Genomic DNA, 18,541 nt, shown 5'->3' with positions numbered 1-18,541 from the left:
AGAGCGCTGGTGAGACCACATTTGGAAAGGGTCCTACACTAAAAATGTAAGATATTTAATTTTGCACATAATAACAGCGGCAAGGATAAAGAGATAATTAAGAAAATCTACGAATGCAATGCCTGGGGAGGGTGAAAACAGCTTTCCCCGCCCCCTGGAGACCTTCTGGATGCAGAAAACGGTCTGTTTCCCAACTTCTGGTGGGCCCAGTAGGCTTGTGTTTCGTCCTCGAGGCTTCCCTGGAGCCAGGAGAGGGTAAAAATACCAATAATAATAATAATAATAATAATAACAACAACAACAACAACAATAATAATAATAATAATTTATTATTATTATTATTTATTATTAATTTATTATTATTATTAATTTATTATTATTATTAATTTATTATTATTATTATTATTATTATTATTATTATTATTATTATTATTATTATTATTATTATTATTAATTAGATTTGTATGCCGCCCCTCTCTGAAGACTTGGAGCGGCTCACAACAACAATACACAATGTAAAAATCTAATGCTAAAATAACAATTTAAAACCCTTATTATAAAAATAATAATCACACAACCTAACAGACCATACATAAAACCATAGTAGCCAGGGGTATATAAGTTTCCCCATGGCTGGTGACATAGGTGGGTCTTCAGGAGCTTGCAAAAGGTAAGGAGGGTGGGGGCAGTCCTAATCTCTAGAGGAAGTTGATTCCAGAGGGCCAGGGCCACCACAGAGAAGGCTCTTCCCCTGGGTCCCGCCAGATGGCATTGTTTAGTCGACGGGACCTGGAGAAGGGCAACTCTGTGGGACCTAATCAGTCGCTGGGATTCGTGCGGCAGAAGGCGGTCCCGGAGATATTCTTCCCATCCCCCTGGAGGCTCCCTGGAAGCCAAAAACGCCCTCCCAGAGCCTCTGTGCGAGCCAAAAATCAGCTGGCCGGCACACACATGCATGTTGGAACTGAGCTAGGGCAACGGCTTGCGTGCCAGCAGATATGGTTCCGCGTGCCACCTTTGGCACCCGTGTCATAGGTTCGCCCTCACTGCCCTATGTCACACCCCTTCCTGTGTATTCTATGGTAACCCCCCCCCCCCCAGCAATGGTACAATCCAAGAAAAAGCAGTTTTGCAATTCCATTTTGATGAGTGCCTAAAGAAGACTGCAAGTCATACCATACCTTTCCAGAGAGAACTTTCTGAAAATAGAATTGACTTGTTCCAGATCCAGCCCTTCAGAATGGTGGGAAGATGAGGAGGAAGGCAATGAGGAATACCTATCAGGGATATCATCTGAAAAAAAGAAAGAAACGTAGAATAAATAAATTAAGGAAATGGATGGATAGGGAGGGGAAAATATCCTTCTGAAAGAAAGAGAGAAAAATGAATTGAAATATAGACAGGAGTTCAGAAAAAATGCTAAGGAGTCTTTCCAAATCAGTTTGTCTCCTTGTGATCTTCTCATAAACTTTATGGGTCCATCCATGTTCCTTTCTAGATAATGTTATGCGGGTCTTCACGTTACGAGCCCCAATTAAGTCAGAAATGTAAATTCAAACACACACGCTGTTGTAAGGTAAACAGAGAGTCGGTTTATCAAAACAAATAGGTCCCACAGAGTGGGCCTTCTCCGGGTCCCGTCAACTAAGCAATGTCGGTTGGCGGGCCCCAGGGGAAGAGCCTTCTCTGTGGCGGCACCGACTCTCTGGAACCAACTCCCCCCAGAGATTAGAACTGCCCCTACTCTCCCTGCCTTCCGTAAACTCCTTAAAACCCACCTCTGCCGTCAGGCATGGGGGAACTGAAACACCTCCCCCGGGCATGTTTAATTTATGCATGGTATGTTTGTGTGTGCGTCTGTTAGTTTATGGGGTTCTTTTAAATCTTGTATAAATTTTAAAGTTTTCTGATTATTTATGATTTGTTCTATTCTGTTGTGAGCCGCCCCGAGTCTTCGGAGAGGGGCGGCATACAAATCTAAATAATAAATAAATAAATAAATTGTACACACGCACTTTAAAACAGCCAAAGTGCTCTCCCACAAACCACAAGCTTGGAAAGCTGTGAAAAGCAAAAACAAAAGCAGAGCAGATAAAGGCAGCTGTGAAGATGTCACAGCCACCCCCCTTCAAGAGTCCACAAACTGTACTTAACTGTGAAATATCCAAAAAGGCTTTGTAAATCCTGGAACAGTCCAAATCAAACAACACTCGTCCTTCTCCAAACGGATAATCTCCCACGCACGCTCTCAGCAGCCCCATTAGCCTAATTGCGCCAGCCACAGGTGTCCTCCCTTATCGTCTATAATACTTGCGCAGTTGTTCCCTTCTCATCATAAACCTGCGCCTGCGAGCATCTATGAATCCCTCTTCCTCTGAGTCTGATGATGACTCACTAATGGGGTCATTAGCTAATGGGCTACCTGCATCTACCTCACCGTCCGATCCTGCTTCACTCCCAGAGTCTGCCCTTGACACAGAATCTTCACTGTCCAAAGCTGTTGGCAGTAAAACCTGTCTCTGAGAACATGAGAATTCTCCCAAACCAACATCCACAGTCCTCGGAGCAGGAGCTGACCCAGAGTCAACCACAACAGATAACAGCAAAACTTCTTGCTGGGTTCAGAAGTTGAAAGATGAAGAAAGCAGTTGGCACACTACTTCTCCACTGTGGACAAAAGGTTTACATGAAGATGTCCCGAATGATCAGGGATATCCTACCAGGTAGGAACTGCAGGTGGACAATGTGTTATTCTTCTGATAGGTATTTACCTTTAAATTGGAGGCAGACTGGGTAACATTTCAGACAAAGATTCTTCATAAAGTATTATGACTTCTAAACTGTTGTGGTTAGCTCTGGCCCAGCTCCTGCCCCAAGGACTGTGGATGTGGGGGAGAAATGCAAATGCTGCAGGCCTGTTTTTCTCCCGGTGGAATCTGCTGATGAAGGCTCCTCTGACCAAGAAGACATGAGTGACAGGGAGGAGGAGAGTGGGGCAGACAGCTCAGAAGGAGATCAATTATCTAGCTCCTCCTTGGATTCAGAACAAGAGTTAATGATACAGCCACACATGTGGAGAGCGATGCATAGGCAGCAACAACTGAGAGATTATTATCAAAGAAAATGAGGCCACCTGTGGTTGGGTGGGGCTGTGGTCATTAGTGAGGCTGCTATAAATAGCAGCCTGTGGGTTTGGCCATTGTGGAGGATTATCTGATCGTTGTCTTTCGTGCCTGCCTTGCTGACTTCGACCTTTGTGTGCTGATTTTCCCCCGCTTTGAAACTAAACCAGAGCAAAGTGTGTTTCACTTTGTGAAAGAAGAAGGACTGTGAATTGCCTCCCAGCTGCAAGCTAAGTATCATAGAACTGATAAGGGACTTGTACAAATTACCAATTTGTTTGGAGACAAGTGCTCTTTGCTATATCAAAAGAGGGCTTGGTTTATTTGAATTTTCGGTATAAAGAACATTGTTTTGAATTTTCAAACGTGTGTGTGTCTGAACTTTATATCTGTGAATTTTTGGGAGGATTCTACCAAAGAGCCCGACAGAACATAAACAAAGCGCAGAAGATCATTTCTGTCCACCAAATAAGATGACTCAGAAATGTTGGTCTTTAAAAAGAAGAACATCTTACCTTCCAAGTCCAGACCATCACAGCCAAAGCTGTCATCTTCTTCAGTCAAACTGGAATGAAGAAATATATACTTATCACTCTCTTTCGCTCTCTCTCCATGATGTCTCATTTGAACATCTTGATATCCCTCAGCAGGTAGCCCAAATCTTGGAGTCAGAACATCTCTGAGGTAGGAAATGGCCAGAGGTGACCATGGAAGAATGAGCAGGCGCCAAGAGAGAGACAGATGGTAGGTGAAGGAAAGGAGGCAAGTTTGGAAAAGTTTCCACCAAGAGTGGGACACAACTGGGACACAAAATGTTGCCCAAGAAAAGGAGACATCAGGCCCTGGGAAGGTCTTATCATATTCTCCAAAAAAGATCTGGCTCGTTTCATAATTTCCAGCTCTTGCCTATAAAATATGACAATTTGCTGCACAGCTGCCCCTAATGTTATTTTTGGAGCTATATTGCTGTTATTAATACTATCGTTACCGTATTTTTCAGAGTATAACACGCACCCTTTTCCTCCCTAAAAGAGGCTGATAATTTGGGTGCGTCATACTCTGAATGTAGCTCACCCCCCCAAAGCCCTAATTAGCTGCTAACGATCTTCCCAGCTCTTATCTTATCTTATTGATTAATTGGATTTGTATGCTGTCTTGCAGGCTCTTTCATTCTTTCTCTCTGTGAATAATATTTTTCAAGTCCTAAGTCTTTGCAGAGGTTTTTTCATTGCTCTGACTTGTTCCAAATATGTTTCTTTCCTAACCAGGGGCTAACAATTTTATTTATTTATTTATTTATTGGATTTGTATGCCGCCCCTCTCCGTAGACTCGGGGCGGCTAACAACAATAATAAAAAACAGCATGTAAATCCAATACTAAAACAACTAAAAAACCCTTATTGTAAAACTAATCATACATACAAACAAACATACCATGCATAAATTGTAAAGCCCTGGGGAGAAAGAGTATCTCAGTTCCCCCGTGCCTGATGGCAGAGGTGGGTTTTAAGGAGCTTACGAAAGGCGAGGAGGGTGGGGAAATTCTAATCTCCGGGGGGAGTTGGTTCCAGAGGGCCGGGGCCGCCACAGAGAAGGCTCTTCCCCTGGGCCCCGCCAAACGACATTGTTTAGTTGACGGTACCGGGAGAAGGCCCACTCTGTGGGACCTAAATGGTCGCTGGAATTCGTGCAGCAGAAGGTGGTCCCTGAGATAATGCTCCCAGCTCTTATCAGCTTGCAAACTCTTTCATTGTTTCTCTCTGCAAAGAATGTTTTCCAAGCCCTAAGTCTTTGCAGGATTTTTTTTTCATTGTACTAGCTTGCTCCAAATGTTTCTTTCAAGTCCTAATCACCTTTGAAGACAGTAGAAAAAATAAATGAAGTGACCCCCACCCCCAACCCGAGCGGCCACTTTCTTCACGACATTGGAGGCCGAACTACCTGTTACACACACCAACACTCCCAATTTTTGAAAAAGGCTTCTGGAGGCTGCGAATGGAAGGAAAGGAGAAGGCAGGTCTATAAATCTTTTTTTGGGTTCACTTTTTGTACTCGGAATGGCTCCTGCAGGGATCATAAGTTCTTTTCGGAGAAGATGGATCTCCACTGCAGGAGTTGAGGATTGCATACCCACACATCCAGGGCCTTCTTCCAATCACATCCTAGCTGCGTTTTATTTCCTAACATCCAGACGAATGTTACCTGTGCTTGTGAGAAAGATCTAATTCGGCTCTTAAAATTGTCCCAGTAAATCAGATCAAGAAACGCTCCACGGAGGTAGGAAGACGTTGGATAAATGGCCATGCTTGCCTCGGATCATGTCACGCCATCAGTAAAATCATATAATAAACGTTTTCCTTTTGCATGAACGGGAGAAGGCAGTTTCCGCTGCTTATTTTCATTTCAGATGAATAAAAACGGACAGTCTGTGCACGCAATTGACAGCACACTGTAGTTACAGACTGTCTGGAATAGGCTGGTCACTGCCCCCTAGTTATAAAACTCCACCTAAGATACTTGTGATTGAATTTTCCATTTTTTTTTTTTAAAAAAAGAAAGTTTAACATCAGCTACAGGGATTTTAAATTGGCTCAAGGTAATGGAACTGAGAGAAGTTGTAATTGCCTTCAGGGCGGAGTGGGAAAATGACACCATGTCATCTAACATCTGAGTTCATCCTCCATCAGAGCCAAACAGTTTCTGGACGTTGGAATTGGGTTGGGGGAAAGATCCAGGGAAATAGGGCTCAACGTTTGTCTGCCTGGAGAATAAATCTGGGTGGTTTATGTATGTTAACCTTCAATATTTGACCTGTAGGAACCATTAGAAAAACCCTAGAAAAAGAAGATTTCTCAAAAGCAGTAGGTGGAGAAGATAAGTTAAGATAAGTTAAGAAAGCTGAGAGAACCCTCATATATGATGGTGACCCCAACCAAACCTTGGCAAGGGTCAACTCCCTTTTTGGTTTGTACTAATAATACGTCCTCAGCTTTTATTTATCTCTTACTTCCCTTAAATGAACTGTATGGGATTCCAGCAACTATATTAGGCTACAAATGCCAAGGGAAAACCTGATTATGTATTTGGAGCGGCTGTGGGCAGCTGTGGTCTAAATTTACAAGCTGTGGACTTCAACTCCCAGAATTCCTTTTGCAAGCTGTGGACTTCAACTCCTAGAATTTGATAAACTATGAACTTCAATTCCCAGAATTCCTTTTATAAGCTGTGGACTTCAACTCCCAGAATTTTATAACCTTTGGACTTCAACTCCCAGAATTCCTTTTACAAGCTTTGGACTTTTCCCCAGTTGGCCAAGAGACATTTACCTTGAGTGAGGGACATCTTTGTTCCGTCGGACGATGGAATCATTTCCGGGAGGTTCTGGAGTGGTGGACATAATGCTGGCGCAGCGATATCTCAGAGTTTGCTGGGTTTCAGAAAGGAAGGTCAAGAAATAAAACAGACAGAAATTGTCAATGACGAAGGAGCTACATGATAAAGAAGGTTCTGAATATTGCATAACATGGAACAGACTTTACGAATGGTTAAAAAACAAGGAGAAGAATATATTTCCAACATTTCATTGACTTGTTCTTAAACATTTTTGCTAGTGTCTCTGGTGACCTTTAAGCCAGTCACATGACCTTTAAGCCACCCCATGGTCACATGATCGCCAAGCCACTCCCACCTGGTCACATGGCTGGCAAGCCACCCCCACAAAATAAGCCATGCCCACAGTGCGGTAATAAATTTTTTTGCAGCCCTTCCCTATCCCATAGGACAGTGTTTCCCAACCTTGGCAACTTGAAGATATTTGGACTTCAACTCCCAGAATTCCCCAGCCAACAAGTTGCTAAGGTTGGGAAACACTGCCATAGGATATGTTTAATGGAGTAAATGGTCTGCTTTAGTCTGGCAAGATTCCTGCAATGTATCTTTCTTGGTGGGGTTTTTTTTGAGTTGCCCACTGTTGTTGTTGTTGTTATTGTTGTTGTTGTTATTATTATTATTATTATTATTATTATTATTATTATTATTATTATTATTATGTCAGTACAACACAGCAAACGAGATCACTATGCTGGATTTCGTATTTCATCACCAGTCGGGCGCTTCCCAAGCACCTAGGACTGCGTGATGTAGCGGCGAATTATGTGTGCCGATCCCAGTCAAGCGGCCTTTTGCAATTGACCGATGGAGATTTTGTCAATTCTGATGGTTTTCAAATGTCCGCTGAGATCCTTTGGCACTGCACCCACTGTGCCAAGTACCACTGGGACCACTTTCACTGGCTTATGCCAGAGTCGTTGCAGTTCAATTTTTAGATCTTCGTATTTCACTAATTTCTCTAGCTGCTCCTCCTCAATTCTGCTGTCTCCTGGGATTGCGATGTCAATGATCCATACTTTCTTTTTCTCCACGATCACAATGTCTGGTGTGTTATGCTTCAGAATTTGGTCAGTCTGAAGTCGGAAGCCCCACAGTAGTTTTGCTTGCTCATTTTCGACCACTTTTTCGGGCTTATGATCCCACCAGTTCTTTGCCACTGGTAGATGGTAGTTCCGGCACAAGTTCCAGTGGATCATCTGTGCCACAGCATCATGTCTATGCTTGTAGTCAGTCTGTGCGATCTTTTTGCAGCAGCTGAGTATGTGATCGATTGTTTCATCTGTTTCTTTACAGAGTCTGCACTTTGGATCATCTGTTGATTTTTCAATTCTGGCTTTGACAGATTATTTAATTATATTATTATTATTATTATTATTATTATTATTATTATTATTATTATTATTATTATTATTTAGATTTGTATGCTGCCCCTCTCAGCTTTTATCCACCAAGTCCTTTCATTCCATTTAGAATTAGGAACAAAATTTAGCATGGTGGCTGCAACGAAAAGTCGACAACCCATTTTATAAGGGAAGTAGGAAAGAAACCACACAGAGCGAAAAAAGTGGTGGTAGCGTTGGTGAAACGTGGAAATGGATGTACGGAGGAAGCCCGGATGCATAAATGCATTCCAAATATATCTGCAAGGAGCGAAGAACGATACGGGAGCTGTTGCCACTGCAACCAAGTTGTGTGTGTGCCGTTTGCACATTAGGCAGAGTTGAATATTTCAACAGCTTCCTATTTTGATTCTTCCACTGCAGTAATGGCAAACTTGTGATATCGTATCTGTTACGCGGAATATGGCAGTCTATTCATCTCCGAGCATTGATTTACATAATAACTAATGGATGGGGTTTCCCCCCCCTCTTCCTCCTTCTCCCCCAATGACTTCAATTTAAGACAAGAAATCAGTTTTTCGGGTTGGCCCTGGATTGGTGGGGGGGGGGGGTGCAGAGGGAGGGAGAGGGAAATATTATTTTAATTTATATCTATTTAATAGGATTGCAAAACTCTGCTGTCTGCAAGAGAGGCAGCTTAAGACGGCTTAGAGCAGCGCCGAGCGCGGAAAACAAACAGACAAGGCCTGTCAAACATTGCAAACAGACAAAGGAATGGAACAAGTCTATCAAAACAATTTGGGCAATCAAAACGCGCACTAAGAAACACTCGGTGGGAGAGGGAGGGAAAAAAAGTCTGTATTGGAACATATAGCAAGCAAATATGGCGCATGTATAATTAAAAGCGTCGTAAAAATAAATATACAAAGGCAACTAGTGATATTTGCAGAGATCTCAGCTGTCATCGAATCTGCAGCCATTGAGTTTCAGAGAAGAGCCAAATTGGCTGCATGGCTAGAGGTATCACAAGCAGGAAGAGGGAGATTGTGATCCCGCTGTATAGAGCGCTGGTGAGACCAGATTTGGAATACTGTGTTCAGTTCTGGAGACCTCACCTACAAAAAGAGATGGATCAAATTGAACGGGTCGAAAGACGGGCTACAAAAATGGTGGAAGGTCTTAAGCATAAAACTGATCAGGAAAGACTTCATGAACTCCATCTGTCTAGTCTGGAGAACAGAAGGGAAAGGGGGGACAGGATCGAAACATTTAAATAGATTAAAGGGTTCAATAAGGTTCAGGAGGGGAGTGTTTTTAATAGGAAAGTGAACACAAGAACAAGGGGGCACCATCTGAGGTCAGTTGGGGGAAAGATCAGAAGCAACGTGAGAAAATATGATTTGACTGAAAGAGGAGTAGATGCTTGGAACAAAGTTCCAGCAGACGCTAACCCAAACCCTTGACATGAGCGACGTCAAGTTGGCCACCTGTAAGCCAGTCACGTGATGTTTAAGGTTCAGGAGGGAAGTGTTTTTAATAGGAAAGTGAACACAAGAACAAGGGGACACAATCTGAGGTTAGTTGGGGGGAAGATCAAAAGCAACATGAGAAAATATTATTTTACTGAAAGAGACGTAGATGCTTGAAACAAACTTCCAGCAGATGTGGTTGGTAAATCCACAGGAACTGAATTGAAACATACCTGGGATAAACATAGATCCATCCTAAGATAAAAATACAGGAAATAGTATAAGGGCAGACTAGATGGACCAGGAGGTCTTTTTCTGCCATCAATCTTCTATGTTTCTATGTTTCTAACTTTGCCTACCCCTGACCTGGAGAGTGGGCCTTCTCCGGGTCCCGCCAACTAAACAATGTCGGTTGGCGGGCCCCAGGGGAAGAGCCTTCTCTGTGGCGGCCCCGGCCCTCTGGAACCAACTCCCCCCGGAGATTAGAACTGCCCCTACTCTCCTTGCCTTTTGTAAACTTCTTAAGACCCACCTGTGTCGTCAGGCATGGGGGAACTGAGACATCTCCCCCGGGCATATACAATTTATGAATGGTATGTGTGTATGTATGCGTGTTTAGAAAATGGGGTTTTTTAAAGGTTTTAGTAGAAATTTAGATTTGTTATATACTGTTGTTTCCACTTTGTTGTGAGCCGCCCCAAAGTCTGCGGAGAGGGGCGGCATACAAATCTAAATAAACAAACAATAAACAAACAATTCTGGGAGATGAAGTCCATCCATGTTAAAGTTGCCACAGTTAAGAAAAAAACCCACATTGGACTACATTGTGTGTCCCTAAGTTTTGTCTAGCCTTGGGTGGGGCTTTGAATTGGTGTCCAAGGTGCCATCTTGAATTTTTTTGACTCAGCTGCCTGGAAATACCCAAATGATGGACCTCTCAGCAGCATCAATTCGGAACGGAAATCCAGGTTGTCATCACACAACCAAGTAAAAAAATAGTTCATCTCACTGGAGGAAACTCTGGCTTAGAAAGCCTGTGGCCAAAGGTGTCTTTTATTCTTTGCCTAGCTTTTTAAATTATTATTAACACCATTTTTCCCTCCATTGTCCCTGCTAAGCTTGGAAACACATCCTTGTGCAATGGAATCTCACAAACAACTGCCAAAAGTCTGAGGTCTCTTCCTTCCTTCCTTCCTTCCTTCCTTCCTTCCTTCCTTCCTTCCTTCCTTCCTTCCCTCCCTCCCTCCCTCCCTCCCTCCCTCCTTCCTTCCTTCCTTCAATCCTTCCTTCCTTCCTTCAATCCTTCCTTCCTTCCTTCCTCCTTCTCTCTCTCTTTCTTTCTTCTTTTCTTTTCTTTTTAAAAAGCAATTTTTATTGAAATATATAGATAAGGGGCGTGCATAAGTGCACCAGTGTACCTTCCGTCCCCAGTCCAATTGTCTCTCCTTATCTCATTTATCTTTTCTTCCTTTCATATATGATCTCCTATACTTTTATATCTTTTCTTCTTTCCTTTTCTTCATTTATATTACTACATATCTATTCTCTTCAATGTGTATTATGTATGGGACAAAATAAATACATAAATAAAATAAAATAAATTATAAACATACAGCAAGCAAATATGGGGCATATATAATTAAAAGCGCTTTAAAAAGAAATATACAAAGGGAACCGCGTGATATTTGCAGAGACCTCAGCTGTCATCGAATCTGCAGCCATTGAGTGGAGCTGATTCATAGAAATGGATTTTTTTTCTTCCCTAGACCGAGACTTTGGGGAGTGATTTTAAGCATCCCTCCTGCTGTTGACACCAATCTCTCCGTCTACAAACATGTGTGAGCTCTTGCAGAAAGACTGAGATGGGTGTCCCTGTGGGTACAGACAAATATGTTCTTTCCTGCAAGCAAAGTGGGCCCTCCAATAGTTTTCGGTTGATATTTACAAGAAGAATTTGCGCGATCTTTTCTCGTCCTGGAAAGTCGATTTGAAGCAGCGTCAGCTTTACAGCTGTGTCCCAAACTGAGAAAGTCGAATTTAAAAATCATGGAGGTTAGGGGACACTAGGAAGGGGAAAGGGACGGTCATTGGGGGAGGGAAGCAAATTTGGAAGGCGGTCATTGTGATGGAATTTTTTTTCAACCTGGATTTCCTGGGACGGAGGGAGTGAATTCCAGAGGAGAAAAAAAAACACATTGTATTTTTTGGAGTACAGTGTTCCCTCGATTTTCGCGGGTTCGAACTTCGCGAAAAGTCTATGCCACGGTTTTTCAAAAATATTAATTAAAAAATACTTAGCAGTTTTTTTCCCTATACCACAGTTTTTCCTGCCTTTAATAAATATTTTTTTTAATAAACTTTAATAAATAAACACGGTGAGTAATAATCTAAATGGTTTCTAAGGGAATTGGAAATTGCAATTTAGGGGTTTAAAGTGTTAAGGGAAGGCTTGTGACACTGTTCATAGCCAAAAATAGTGTATTTACTTCTGCATCTCTACTTCGCGGAAATTCGACTTTCGCGGGCAGTCTCGGAACGCATCCCCCGCGAAAATCGAGGGAACACTGTATAAGATGCTCCAGAGTATAACACGCACCTTAGTTTTTGGGGAGGAAAACAGGGAAAAGAATCTGCTTACCAGGTAATCATCTGGCCAGTGTCCTTAGCCAGCACTTTATTTTATCCCCTGGTGAGGGCTTTAAAAAAACTTTATTTGGAGAGAGTAACAATGAAAGAGCTTGCAAGCCAGTAAGAGCTGGGAACATCATTAGCACCTGGAAAGAAACATTCGGAGCAAGTAGAGCAATGGAAAAAATCCTGCAAAGACTCAGGGCTTGGAAAACATTCTTTGCAGAGAGTAACAATGAAAGAGCTTGCAAGCTGGTAAGAGCTGGGCAAATAGTTAGCACCTAGTTAGGAAACTTATTGGGAGTAAGTTAGAGCAATGAAAAAGAAACCCTGGAAAGTCTTAGGACTTGGAAAACATTATTTGCAGAGAGAAAGAATGAAAGAGCTTGCAAGCTGGTAAAAGCTGGGAACAAAAACCCTCCAAAGACTTAAACTGCCAAAAGTTTGAGATGTTTTCTTTCTTTCTTTCTTTCTTTCTTTCTTTCTTTCTTTCTTTCTTTCTTTCTTCCTTCTTTCTTTTCTTTTCTTTTCAAGACATGCCCAACCTTTGCAACTCAACCAGATAACAAAACCTTTCCCAATTTCTCTCCTCGTGAACCTCTGTTACAGTGGGGAAATAAAACTGGGAAAGGTTACTTGGAATATCAATATTGGGAAAATACAAATTTAGATGTTGGAAAGGTGATAGCAATAGCAATTGTGTGTGTGTGTGTTCATTTTTATTATTACATTTATATCTTTATTGAAGAAAGAACAACACCCCAAAATATATGTGTCTACATGTACAAATCACGAGAAAGAGATTTGAACATGGGGAATATAAGAACAAATACAAAAATATAACTTTTACATGAAACCTCTTTCATAATAAGTAGTGTCTTAGTTGAATAAAAAAGAGAAAGAAGAACAACACATTAATAAAATAAAAAAGGTAAAGAAGAAGGAAGGGAGGAGAAGAAAGAGAAAAGAGAAGAGAAGAAGGGAAGGAAACTATACATATATAAAACAAAGACAAGTCAAACTCTCTGTTGACTATCCTGTCTCACAGCCTTCATAAAGTTGTTACGTTTCTATTAATTACATAATGTGTGTGTGTGTGTGTGTTTGTTTGTGTGTGTGTTAAACAGAGCAAACTATTAACATTTGTGCAGGGTGGAAAAACTCATATTCATTTACAAAGCAGGTTAGGGGGTAGTGGGAAACCCCCTTCCATCTCTGGAGTTGCAACCAAGGAAGAAGAAACCCCATAAGTGGGTGACAAGGAAAGGGTAGGATTTAAAACTCCTTACGATTTTGCTAACTTCGCAGCTGCCCGTGGAGTTGTTGATGGATATGGGTTGAGAAGATGCTTCGGGGCGACAGTGGCTGGTCTCAGACTTCTCTTCACCGTGGCCTTGAACAACTAGGTCACCCAACAGCAAAAGTGGAGATAGAGGGAAAGACAAGCAAACCGAGTTGTTGGCTTTTAAGTTGCGCCATGCACATCATTTTTATGTAAAGAAGATTTGCAATACCTCCTGGCTTTTTACAAGCAGTCCTAAACTTACAACAATTCTTTTAGGGACCATACAGAGTCACACTGTTCTGACCCAGCTTCCCAAAACACAACAAATCTCCTGTAATCAATCAATGATTCCGTTAAGAACCGGGGTGGCGCAGTGGTTAGAGTGCAGCCCTGCAGGCTACTTCGGCTAACTGCTAGCTGTAGTTCAGCAGTTCAAATCTCATCACCGGCTCACGGTTGATCTGAGGTGCATTAAATGGGGACCCAGATTGTTGGGGGCAAGAGGCTGATTCTGTAAACCACTTAGAGAGGGCTGTAAAAGCACTAGGAAGCGGTAGATAAGTCTAAATGCTATTGCTATTCCTTCCTTCCTTTCTTCCTTCCTTCCCTCCTCCTTTTCTTCCCTTCCTTCCTTCCTTCCTTCCTTCCTTCCTTCCTTCCTTCCTTCCTTCCTTCCTTCCTTGGTGGGTAAAATGAGGACCCAGATTGTTAGGGGCAAGAGGTTGACACAGTGCTTTCACAGCCCTCTCTAAGCGGTTTACAGAGCCAGCCTTTTGTCCCCAACAACCAGGTCCTCATTTTATCCACCTTGGAAGGGTGGAAGGCTGAGTCGACCTTGAGCTGGTCAGGATCGAACTTCTGGCAGTGGGCAGAATTAGCCTGAAATATAATAATCATTGTGTCATGGTAGGAAGGAAAGAAGGGAGGGAGGGAGAAGGAAGGAAAAGGTAAAGAAAAGAAGAGAAGAGAAGAGATGGATGGAAGGAAGGAGGGAGGGAAGGAAGGAAGGAGGGAAGGAAGGAAGGAAGGAAAGAAGGAAGGAGATTATAATGAAAGTGAAGGAGGTTGTCAGGGAAGCCCAGCCTTAGCACTTGGCCATCACAGGTGCCTTCGACATGAATCTCGTGGCATGCCTACCGTAGCCATACCTCTGGCCATACCCCATGCCCCTCCTCTGGTCCTCCAAGGTCAAACACAACTCTGTTGCGGCCTTCCACAAAATCGAGTTTGACACCCCTGATCTGTGTGATTCCATTCATGCATGATTCAGACAAGACCTATGGAAGATTGTTTTCTGCAGCAAAGTTATTATAAACACAACGATGGAAAACCTTTCAAAATATCCACAATGGAGGAGACCCCGTGTTCGGCCAATCTACAGCTTTTGACGGGAAACTTCCAGCGAGAAGAATGGGAACTAAATATTGTCTCAATCACCTGTCTATTTCAAGTGATGCTTGAAAGCGTTTACTGTCAGAAAGAGGAAGATGAAAAAAAATTTTCCCCGGAAAACAAAAAAAATCTTTCCGGAAACTGGAAACTGTTAATTTGGAACCCAAAGCAAGAACTGAAATGTTAAGGAGACATCTGAAAAGCCAACAAGTACAAGAACGTGAGCTTTTGTTCCTCTGACCTTGGAGATCTGGCGTCCGATTTGTACCGATGGGGGATTTTGTTCTTGGAGGCTGAAAGAGAGCAGAAATCCATCGGAAATTAGGATGTGTGTTCACATTCTCCATAATAAAACATTCTCTTATACTGAGCCCGTGGTAAGCTGTGAATTCCAGAACGGAAGCATCGGCGTTCTAATTAGAAGGTCACTCTGGGGTTTTGTAAAACTAATTGCACTATTATGAATTTAAGAAGGAAACCACCAAGGAAACACGAGAGAGCATTTAGCAATAGCATTTAGACTTATATACAGCTTCATACTGCTTTTGCAGCCCTCTCTAAGCGGTTTATAGAATCAGCCTCTTCCTCCAACAATCTGGGTCCTCATTTGACCCACTTCGGCAGAAAGAAGGAAGGAATGAAGGAAGGAAGGGAAGGAAGGAATAGCAATAGCATTTAGACTTATTTCCCGCTTCATACTGCTTTTGCAGCTCTCTCTTATAGAATCAGCCTCTTCCCCCAACAATCTGGGTCCTCATTTGACCCACTTTGGCATAAAGAAAGAACGAAGGAAGGAAGGAAGGAATAGCAATAGCATTTAGACTTATATGCCGCTTCATATTGCTTTTGCAGCCCTCTCTAAGCGGTTTATAGAATCAGCCTCTTCCCCCAACAATCTGGGTCCTCATTTGACCCACTTTGGCATAAAGAAAGAACAAACGTAGGAAGGAAGGAAGGAAGGAAGGAAGGAAGGAAGGAAGGAAGGAAGGAAGGAATAGCAGTAGCATTTAGACTTATATCCCGCTTCACAGTGCTTTCAATTCCCCTCTAAATGGTTTACAAAATCCACATATTGCCCCCAAACAATTGCTTCCTGCCCATGCACAGAAGCAAAATCTCACTGGGATATGCGCGCATGCCCGCCGGCCACCCAGAGCCGTATGCGCATCGCATCCGCAGCGGCAGGAACGGCAACCCTCTGCCTTGAGCTGGAAATCTGTTTGAACCATGGTTGAAAGCTGGCGGTATAACCCAAAGACTGTCCCCCAGCCCCTCCCCCCATGGATCCTACCTGGAAGCCCTTAATGTTTAGCCTTCTCCTAAACTGGGGAGGATCCAAGGGGAAGAATTTGCTGTCTTCCGGGGACTCTTCGGAAGTCGACGAGTCGTCGGCCTCTTGGCCATTGGCTTTGGGCCTGGAGGTTTCCAGCATCTGAGAGATCACGGTGAAAGGCAAATTCCGTGGCAAACTCTGGAAGTAGAGAAGAAGATTTTTTTAAAAAAACTGGGGTTTAAAAACTGGAAAGTTCTATCTAGAACAGTGATGGCAAACGTGCTATCACACCTGCCTGAGTGAACACACCCATAATTCAATGCCTGGGTAGGTCAAAAGCAGATTCTCCCGTCCTCTGGAGGCCCTCTGGAGGCTCTCTGGAGGCCAAAAATGGCCTATTTCCCAACTTCTGGTGGGCCCTGTAGGCTCGTGTTTCACCTCGAGGCTTCCCTGCAGCCAGGGGAGGGTAAAAATGCCCTTCCCATACCCCCAGGGGCACTCTGGAAGCCAAAAACGCCTTCCCAGAGCCTCTGTATGAGCCAAAAATCAGCTGGCCAGCACACACTTGCACATTGGAGCTGAGCTAGGGCAAGGGCTCACATGCCAGCAGATATGGCTCCGCGTGCCACCTGTGGCACCCGTGCCCTAGGTTCACCATCACTGATCTAGAACATAGGACAATAGGGCTGGAAGGGACCTTGGAGGTCTTCTAGTACATCCCTCTGCTCAAGACCCTATACCTGTGATGGCGAACCTATGGGATGTCTGCCACAGGTGACACATAGAGCCACATTGGAAGGCATACGAGGCATTGCCCTATGTCGGCTCTAGAGCGCATGCGTGCACTGGCAAGTTGACTTTTGGCCTTGGGGAAGGCTATTTTCGCCCTCTGGGGGCATCAGGAGGCTTCACTGAAGCCTCCAGAGGGCCAAGAAACAGCCCAATGGGGCAACTGGAAGATTGGAGAGTTTTTCACCCTCCCCAGGCTTCGGGGAAGAAGCATCGGGAGCTTGTTCATGCATGTACGGGGGAAGGGAGAGCATTGCATTGATAAAGAACTGGTGGACCTTCTTAACCTTCACTGTAGGTCTTCTGAGTTGGGACATACAAACTAACAGCAGGGGAGGGACAATAAGTACAAACCTATCTTTTCTTTTATGTATACTGAGAGCATCTGCACCAAGACAAATTCCTTGTGTGTCCAATCACACTTGGCCAATAAAGAATTCTATTCTATTCTATTCTACTCTATTCTATTCCATCCCATTCTATTCTATTCTCTATTCCATCCCATCCCATCATATCCCATTCCATTCCATTCTATTCTATTCTATTCCATCCCACTCCATTCCATTCTATTCTATTCCATCCTATTCTCTATTCCATCCCATCCCATCCCATTGTATTCTATTCTATTCCAGTCTATTCTATTCTATTCTCTATTCCATCCCATCCTGTTCTATTCTATTCTATAACTACCTGGTCATAACCGTTGTCCTTCGAGAGACGTCTGAGTTTGCCTTCCAGGTTGATGATGCTCGCTTCCTTTCGGACCATTTCAATCCTCAGGTCATTGTTTTTTTCCTCCAGTTCCCGAATCTGCTTCCGGTGTTTGTCCTTCTCGATCAGGCACTGGGAATACTGTATTTGGGCCTCGTCCCGGGCGTGGAAGGCCTCCGAAGAGAAAGACAACACCCAGAGTTCAACACCATGAAAAAGCCGCTGAAAAGACTCAAGACCATCATTTCGTGCAGATGGGAAGCTCTTCGTCCATCAAGTGGTTTGAACCAGTGGTGGGTGGCTACCGGTTCGGATTGGATGGCGCGAGCCAGGGGCGGAATTTGGGCCCTGCTCGCCTAACCCAGGGGTAGGCAAAGTTGGCTCTTCTATGACACGTAATCAATGGGGTTCCACTCCCTGCTCCTCCCCAGCATCTGCTACCCGAGGGTTGGGCTCCTCAGTATATTTTGAATCACCTGATCTCTTTCCTTCTCCACCTCTTCCAGCTGTAGCATGACCGTGTTCATGCGATGCTTGTACATCTCGCAGTCTTTCCCCAGAGTCGAGCATTTTAGCTCCAGTTCTTGTTTCTCTTCGAGGTACTGCAGGGAAATAAAAGAAGACGGTGGCCCGTCAAGATCCGGCCTGTCCACTCTGCAAGCTACAGCCTCACCGTGACAGCTTGCAAAAAAGGGTGGAAGGTTTGAGAAGATGTTGCTTTGAACCTATGGGTTATGCCCTTCACTCCTCCACTCGAAACAGAATCCCCTACGAGACTAGACTTTCAATCCTGGGCCTAGAGAGTTTAGAACTAAGTCGCCTTAAACAAGATCTAAGTATTGCCCACAGGATCATATGCTGCAACGTCCTGCCTGTCGGCAACTACTTCAGCTTCAACCACAACAACACAAGAGCACACAACAGATTTAAACTTAATATTAACCGCTCCAAACTTGATTGTAAAAAATATGACTTCAGTAACCGAGTTGTCGAAGCGTGGAACTCGTTACCGGACTCCGTAGTGTCATCCCCAAACCCCCAAAACTTTACCCTTAGATTATCTACGGTTGACCTCTCCAGATTCCTAAGAGGTCAGTAAGGGGCGAGTACAAGTGCACTAGAGTGCCTTCCGTCCCCTGTCC

At 43.5% G+C, this 18,541-nt stretch overlaps 1 protein-coding gene across 5 annotated transcripts in view; it reads right to left on the bottom strand.

The window, feature by feature from the left end:
- Positions 1-18,541, bottom strand: part of CARD11 (caspase recruitment domain family member 11) — a 54,952-nt gene that overhangs the window by 10,716 nt on the left and 25,695 nt on the right. For all 5 annotated transcript variants that reach the window (XM_070761321.1, XM_070761320.1, XM_070761319.1 and 2 more), the window contains exons 7-14: positions 17,876-18,001; positions 17,379-17,573; positions 15,918-16,097; positions 14,868-14,919; positions 13,239-13,351; positions 6,449-6,549; positions 3,638-3,687; positions 1,182-1,293 (exon numbers count right to left, since the gene is read on the bottom strand). In XM_070761321.1, coding sequence (XP_070617422.1) covers positions 1,182-1,293; positions 3,638-3,687; positions 6,449-6,549; positions 13,239-13,351; positions 14,868-14,919; positions 15,918-16,097; positions 17,379-17,573; positions 17,876-18,001 — 929 coding nt within the window. The remainder of the gene's footprint in view (positions 1-1,181; positions 1,294-3,637; positions 3,688-6,448; positions 6,550-13,238; positions 13,352-14,867; positions 14,920-15,917; positions 16,098-17,378; positions 17,574-17,875; positions 18,002-18,541) is intronic.

The sequence above is a fragment of the Erythrolamprus reginae genome, chromosome 9 (assembly GCF_031021105.1).
Source record: "Erythrolamprus reginae isolate rEryReg1 chromosome 9, rEryReg1.hap1, whole genome shotgun sequence".
Taxonomy (NCBI): Eukaryota; Metazoa; Chordata; class Lepidosauria; order Squamata; family Dipsadidae; genus Erythrolamprus; species Erythrolamprus reginae.
The sequence above is the reverse complement of the archived record's forward strand: the minus strand, read 5'-3'. Positions and strand labels throughout refer to the sequence as shown.